Here is a 7,240-nt window from a genome sequence, read left to right as displayed (position 1 = left end):
AGAAGAGACTGTGAACAGGTATCCTAGTCAAGGAGAGGTGAAGGACAAGATAAAGGAGGAGCATATCCCACGATATCCTCTCACCCTGGGGCACCATTGCGGTTCTCAGACAGAAATTTGACTGGAATTCATTTTTTATATCTAACTCTAACGATTGGGTGAGCCGTCTGGATCAAACTCCTGCTCTTCTTACGCATGGGTCAGGTCAAAGCCCACTGGAAAAATATTCGGATCCGATTCCGGAAATTACCGAACTCGAAACGGCGTTCCGCTATGACAGGTTCCCTCCCTCCCTCCCTCCCTCCCCTCCTTGATTCACCAAAGCCGCGTAGATCCTTTCATTCGGCCTGATCCCCTCGTCTCTCATCATCTTCAACACCTGCACCGAGCCCTCCACGTCCCTCCGATCACGGAAGTCGGCGAGCATCGACACGAACTGGTTAATCTTCTCCTCCCTCCGCGCTTGTTGCAGCTTTCTGGGGTCTGCCATCATCGCCGTACTTGCTGGACCCTCACCTTGACTGAGGGCCATAAGGGAGAGGAGCGATGTCGACGGGCTGTTCACCATGGTTGAGAGCTGAGCGGCATACAAGTAAGTCTGCGGTGAGAGCCCGACACCCCTGGCTCTTCGAGTCAGAGTTATGTTGAAACATCACGAGCTCACCTCTTCTGTATGTCCCTGATCAGCAACGTAGCTCGACCCATGACTTGGCCGTAAACATTGACAATGTCTACATCAACATCAGCAACCAGGTCGGCAGGTTTTTGCTTCCCTCACTCTTTCGCGATGCAGAGCCGATCGAGAGCAACTCCAGCTGTCGCATCAGCAGGTGCAGGAGAGGGAAAATCGCATCCTCGTGGATTTGAATAGCCTGTGACACCAACATCAGCAACATCGGCACAACGAGCTTTTCCTCCCTTGCCCTCACATTGTCCATGCCCAGCTTGTACGTCTCCCATGCTGTATTCACAAAGTTCGTCCACTCCATCTCCCCCTCGGGATAGCAGCTGCTTGCTGCCACACAGCCGTAGACAACTGCCTTGAGCATGGCGGGCGAAGGTTTCTTTAACCTTGTATCCTTCAGGGACAAAAGGATCTCGAGGGCTGCAAGAGGACGGCGCTGCGCTGACAGGCCCTCAACCACCGTCAGGTAGTTCTCCTCATCCTCCTCCAGCCTCATCGCTCGACATTTGCTGAGAAGCTCCACCGCCTGTGTGAGCTGTCTGCAGGACACGAGAAGTTTGGTGTAGGATCGAACGAGTTTTACGTTGGGAAGGAGATCTGCATTGCGCACGTCATCCCATACCTGCCATGCAAGTTTAGTGGTCACTATCAGAGATTATGCTGAGTCAGTCGAACCGAACCTTGCGGGCGTGTGAGAGAAGCTCATGCTTCAGACAACAGTCCATAAGAGCGTTGAATGTGATCATGTCCGGTGCCACATCTTCAAGCTGCATCATCTCGTACATTCGGAATGTGTCCTGGGGCTTCCCAAAAAGGGTGCAAGCAGATATCAGAGAGTTGAAAAAAGAAGCGCTTGGCTTTAGGTTCTCCTCTCTTATCTGGTCAAGGAAGGACATACACTCTCTCAGATTTTCGCTTTTCTTCGCGTCATCACTTGCGTCCGAATGCAGTAAGCATTTGATCATGATACTGTAGGTCTCAATGCTTGGCTTATTGGCACTCTGCATCAGCTTCCAGAAAATCTCTTTCATTCTGGCAGTTTGTCCCAAAGAAGCATAACCGTCAAGAAGTGCATTGTAAGCTCCCGTGTCTGGGAAGATCCCACTCCTCTCCATAGTCTCGAAAGCAGCCTGTGCCTGCGCAACATTTCCAGCAGATGAGAATTCGTGGATGAGCAGTGTGTAGGTGACGACGCTCGGTTGGATGCCAGCCTCCTCCATCTGCTCCAAGGTCTTCTGAGCTTGATCCATTCGTTTGCTTTCAAGCAAGGCAGATATCAGCGTGTTGTAAGGAACTGCTGAAACCTTCAACTGCTTGCTCTTCATCTCTTCCATCAGTGCCATGCATCTATCAATCATACCCTTCCGACCATAGCCCTTGATCAACGAAGCATACAGGTGGGAGCTGAGGAGGCTAGGGTCTTCGGCCTCCTTTTCTCGCAGGATTGCCTGCATGAGCATGTCAGAAGAGAGGTCGGGAGCAACTCACGGCACCACCTCAGCTCGTTCCATGTCTCCCTTGTTCACGAAAGAATCAATCAGAATCGAGACTATGTACGAGTCAATCATAATGTTCTCTTGCTGCATTATCTCAAGATAATGTTCCAGAGCCTCGTGGTTCCCATACTTGGCGTATCCTTTCATCAAAGTAGTGAATGTCGCCAACGTGGGCTCTATGCCACTTGAAATCATCATCGACTTGATGTTTTCAGCCATTTCCATGTCGCCCACCTTGCAATATGCGTCAATGCATGTTGTGTACGCCCAAACGTTGGGCATGATCCCATCCGATTTCATTCTAGTCAAGTATGAATATGCTTGATCCGGTCGTCTCAAGAGAGCCAGGGCTTTCAAGTGTTGGGTACATGTAAACTCATCAGGTGCATGTCTTGCGACCCCTCGCATGGCATTCAAAATCATCTTTGACCTCTCCCCTTGCCTAAGTTGGTTGCTGGCACGAACGAGCATGTTGTAGGTCTTGCGTGAGAGGCTTCTGTGAACCTCAGGATGCTTATCAAACATGGACAATGCAAGTTTGTACTGCCCACTCTCCAGCTTCTTTGTGATGAAGCTTTCGACATGCCAGCGTGTGCCAGCCCTTGCATTATCTTTGACAGTCGTGACATGTCTCCTTGAGGCGTTGCTCGCCAAGTTTACCTTGTCTACAAACTTCCCCATCGGAGTCAGGGCCCTTGTCCGACCAAACTTGACCAGCAGAGACATGATTGACGATTCAATGACCTTGCTCGAGCCCTCTCCACTGCATTTGCTTGTGTCCAATCGAGTGTAAGTATTGGCCTTTGCTGCTCTTTTTCGTATTGTTGATTCACTGTTCAGCCTCTTGTTTCTCTACGCTCCTGGTTGCGCTTCTGCAATCTTCTTCTTCTTCTTCTTCTTCTCCTCCTCCTCCTCCTTCTCCTTCTCTACTCTCGCCTCCTCGTCTCTCCTCTCCTCCGCTCCTCCGCTCCTTGTCCCTGCAGCCGCATCTGACACATGAGGGCGCTATGTCTCAATAGGCGGACCCCGGCAACAAACATGTCCGATTTGAGGGGTGGGGTACAATAGTCATTCGAGTACCCCTATAAGACAGCGTAAACGATGGGTGCACAAGGAGAATACTCTAGAAACCCAGTGGGTGGGGTTGTCTGGGACCTTTACTGGGTCGGGCAGCAATGGCAGGTTTATCGAACCCAAGCGGCATGCTGCTGTTGCTGCTCCTGCTTGCTCGCTCCTCGTCCTCGTACTCGTCTTCATCCTCCCCGATGTCTGATGTACCTCCTTCTGTCCACATTGAGCGGGACCGTGGGGTCATGATCATCTCTCCTAGCGACGGGGAGAGCTACCATGTCGGAGAGTCGGTGATGCTGAGTTTCGGCTTCGAAGGAGGCGACTCGGGCTTGTTCGGCTATGTTGTGGAGCTCGATGGTGTCGTCCTCCAATCAGGGCAGGCCTTTGATGAGTCCATCGTGAACTTGGTTCTGGAAGAGCTGCCTTGCGGGAGCCACGAGACTTCTGTTCGCCTGGTAGGGTATCCCGACCAGGAAGAGACTGTGTCAGATCTTCAACTGTCGAGAATGAACGAGCATGCAAAAACCGTCTTCAACGTCACTTGTCCGGACACGAGCTCGAGTCACACATCTCAAGCACCTCGACCGATGGGGAATCCTCTCGTGCGGATCGTCAAACCCTCCGTCAATCAAGTATATCGCTACGACAGCCAGGAACAAGGAGCCGTTGTAGAGATCTTGGTTCAGATCTTGAACTTTCCCATGGGAGCTGAGCACGGATTCGTCGTTCTGAGCCTCAACGAAATAGAGTTTCACCGCGGCACGCAGGTGACTGACACGGAACACATCCCAGTGCTGACAGCTGTTCAGAGCAGGATCAAGATGTCGGTGGGAGGGCTGTCAGTGGGTACCTACGTCCTCAGTATCAGCCTCTTCGATGCCCAAGGGAATCTTGTCCGAGGTCGCTCACCGGCAAAGAAGCATTACGAGCAAGATTCCGACGCTGCGGACTGCTATGCTCCTTTCAAGGTAGACAGACAGGTGTGGGAGGGGGTGGAGACAGATTCAGAAGCGCTGTACGAGGGGAGATATCTCAGCAGGACTTTCACGACCTTGCCCAGCAACTCCACATCATCATACTGCCCGAATGTGAGGAGCGAGGCCATATCCATGAACCTGGAAGGGGTGTATGTGTGGGAAGATCTTGTTGAAGCTTACAAAGAATTTCATGGAGCCGCCCTGTGCTCGAAGCCAGGATCTGTTCCTCTCTACGTCTACACGCCCCGTGATTGTGGTTGGGGCAACCGACTGATTGATTTGGCATCCGCATATATGATCTCGGTGTTGATTCAGCAGGAGGCGGGCGGTTCTCTGACTGCCTCCTGTAGATTCTGACGCATCGGGTGTTGATCGTCAATTGGACAGAACCAGTTCCCCTCTGGGATATCGTGGATTCTGATCTTCAGGTCTGGCCGTCGTCGACCCTTGTTAAGGAACATTTGCAAGCGGCAAAGAGCAGCAGGTGAGATTCGAACTCTGTTGTGGCGTCAGTGAAGCAAACCATTCTTAAATATGGACACAGTTATGTATTACTTGACCTTGACACTCTGAGCACGTCCAGCCCTCTCTCTGAAGTCTTGCATGGAAAAGTGAGATAACTCACGAGGGATCGGCGTCATGCTGACTCCCGCACGCCAGATGATGGTCGAGTACCACGTGGGCCCGGTAATCCGCATGATCTACGACGACAGCAGCCTTCTCGACTCCAAGGCTTTCAATCTGCTTCATCCTGAATTGGCTATCGCTCTAGGAGACTGTCTGAAGCAGGTGCAGCAGATCCAGGAAGCGAAAGCGCACGTTCAAACGTTTCTACTGCAGGTCATTCGCCCGAACAAGTTAGTTGAGGAGCTCGTGGATTCGAGGATCCAGGGCCAAGGACACAGGGTGCTCGGGCCTGGCCCTTCCGTTGGCTCCTGACCCAGCTGGCAGGTCGGAGTGCATGTCCGGGTCACTATGACCAAGTCTCAGAGTGCGGGCGGGGACTCGCAGATCGGTCCCTCTAGCGCCATCCCGCTGAGGCGGCGAGGTCAGGTATGACCGTCCTCGTGTATTGCTGCTCCTGTGCTGATCTCATTTCCACAGGCCATGCTTCTACTGACCGCCATATCAGCCCTCAAGAGCTCCCCCAATGCCTCCAGGCTCTTCGTGGCTACTGACAGTGCAGGAGTGCTCGACGCTTTCAGGTGTGCCGAACGCTGCAGCGAGGATGCGCGATCCTCACTCCTCTAGAGGTCCAACGCAGAGATCGGAGACAAGGTGCTGAGTTACAAGACCAGTATGATCCACAGCGCAAGGTTGGACCGGAAAGACGTTGTTCAGCATTGACGCGATGGCACAGAGAAACTGGCGCTCAAGCTCAGATGCAGATGACAGCAGACTGGTGGGCACTGACGAGGTAAACAGAGAAGAGCAAGCGTCTGCACGTGACCCTCAGATGACTGCAGATGTCACAAGTTGATTCTTACTCGGCAGAGCACCTTCGGCTACATAGCCGCGGGTTACGCAGGTATGTCTTGGGAAGCAAATCGAATGTCGTAGCTGAGCCAGTCGAAGGCATCGTCCCTTACACTGTGCACGAGCACAAGGTCGAGCGGCGGTTTCATTGTGGACCATTCGGGCTGTGTGACTTGCATCCGTTAGAATCTCAGATATGACGAAAGAATAACAACTAGCTTGATTTACTGAAACAAATTTCGAAAACTTCCTGCCCCCCCAAACTCTGCTCTGATCCATCCACCCAACTCCATCCACATCTACTTGTTCTTCACTTCCTTGACTTTCTTCTTTTCTGGTTTCTTGAGACCATCCATATTCCCCTTCAAGATAGTGCTGAATGCTGATTGAAATTTCGCTACATCCTGTCAGGACCGAAACAAGTGAGTCCCGTACATCTCCATCTCCAACACAAGGGAACACCAACATAACCATACAGAAACACAGAGATCTAGGAATATCACAGTCAGAGGCTGAGTCCCACTCCGGACTGGGAACGATGCATGCCTCCTCCTGTATTCTCTTCGCGACAACTTCTACCCAAGATGGCACGGAAATGGCCAGATGGGGAAAGGACGTGTGCGTTTTTGCAAGAGGGAAAAGGCGTATGACCAATCAAACAAGACATCCAACACACCTTCTGTGGAACGACCGTGGAGATGGAGTTGTTCCCTAACTTTGCTCGGATGAGGCAAAGTCTGCACGTCTCTCGTTAGTGAATGGAACAAGTCGTTTCTGAAGACTCACGGTTCAGAGCCCTCGGGATTTTCTCTCCCTGATTTGAAAGCTTTCGGCACGTCTGTTTTAAGAATGAGGCCGAAAAGATACCAGAACGTTATCTCACATCTCTTGAGAGTTATGAACAAAGATCCTTGCGTCCTCACACGATTAAATTGTTTGTCTAACGCAGTTAAGAATCCATCGTTGGAATATCTTCCCATTCTTTTCCTCCGTGAGTAACTGAGCCCTGGAAGAGATTATCAGAAACAGCAATCAGAAACGAGCTCAGACAAAGAAAGCAGATCATCGTTCCGCTCAAAGCAGACATGGGCAAACGAGGCCGAGGCCGGCAGGGTTCAGGCTCCATGAGCCGAGGGCAAGGCAGGTGTCTTGGAGGAGGGGGGCCAAGAAAGTGCAGGAAGAGACTCAGAGGCAGCAGCATGTGAGGGGGCAAGAAGGGATGAGATGGTAGTGCGCTAGAGAACAAGAACGGAGCAGCGAAAAGTGCTCAGCACAGCAGCAGCGGGCATGCACCACCCCTCTTTTCCCTGATACAACCACCGGTATCATACAACACTTCAACCTACCCCCACCCCATGAGTCATACGCACGTGAATGAGGTAAGTGCTAGGGGTTGTGAGAGAGTCAGGTCACCACCCCACCCTCTACAACCCCAATTTTTTTTAGAGGCCGGGGGCCCGGGGCCCGGGGTCCGGTCCCGGGCCCCGGGCGGTCCGATCACTTGAGTGCTCGGTACTCTCTCAGTTCCGAGTTCC

General features: G+C 52.1%; 2 protein-coding genes across 2 annotated transcripts; one reads left to right on the top strand and one right to left on the bottom strand.

The window, feature by feature from the left end:
- Positions 1-1,350: 1,350 nt before the first annotated feature.
- On the bottom strand, positions 1,351-2,589 carry GUITHDRAFT_68401 (hypothetical protein; the record flags this gene model as incomplete). Its single annotated transcript, XM_005835767.1, has 2 exons — positions 1,351-2,133; positions 2,182-2,589. 2 exons carry the CDS (start codon positions 2,587-2,589, stop codon positions 1,351-1,353), a joined length of 1,191 nt encoding a protein of 396 aa, XP_005835824.1.
- A 2,428-nt stretch (positions 2,590-5,017) lies between these two features.
- On the top strand, positions 5,018-5,956 carry GUITHDRAFT_151705 (hypothetical protein). The gene is made up of 5 exons (XM_005835766.1): positions 5,018-5,282; positions 5,334-5,545; positions 5,590-5,646; positions 5,696-5,757; positions 5,805-5,956. Exons 2-5 carry the CDS (start codon positions 5,529-5,531, stop codon positions 5,903-5,905), a joined length of 237 nt encoding a protein of 78 aa, XP_005835823.1. The 5' UTR covers positions 5,018-5,282; positions 5,334-5,528; the 3' UTR covers positions 5,906-5,956.
- Positions 5,957-7,240: the final 1,284 nt, after the last annotated feature.

This window comes from Guillardia theta, assembly GCF_000315625.1.
Source record: "Guillardia theta CCMP2712 unplaced genomic scaffold GUITHscaffold_20, whole genome shotgun sequence".
Classification (NCBI taxonomy): domain Eukaryota; class Cryptophyceae; order Pyrenomonadales; family Geminigeraceae; genus Guillardia; species Guillardia theta.
The sequence above is the reverse complement of the archived record's forward strand: the minus strand, read 5'-3'. Positions and strand labels throughout refer to the sequence as shown.

Coding starts and splice junctions, on each gene's coding strand:
- GUITHDRAFT_151705 (XM_005835766.1), top strand. Junction 5,647..5,695: donor GACTGGTGGGCACTGACGAG/GTAAACAGAGAA, acceptor AGATGACTGCAG/ATGTCACAAGTTGATTCTTA. Junction 5,758..5,804: donor CATAGCCGCGGGTTACGCAG/GTATGTCTTGGG, acceptor AGCCAGTCGAAG/GCATCGTCCCTTACACTGTG.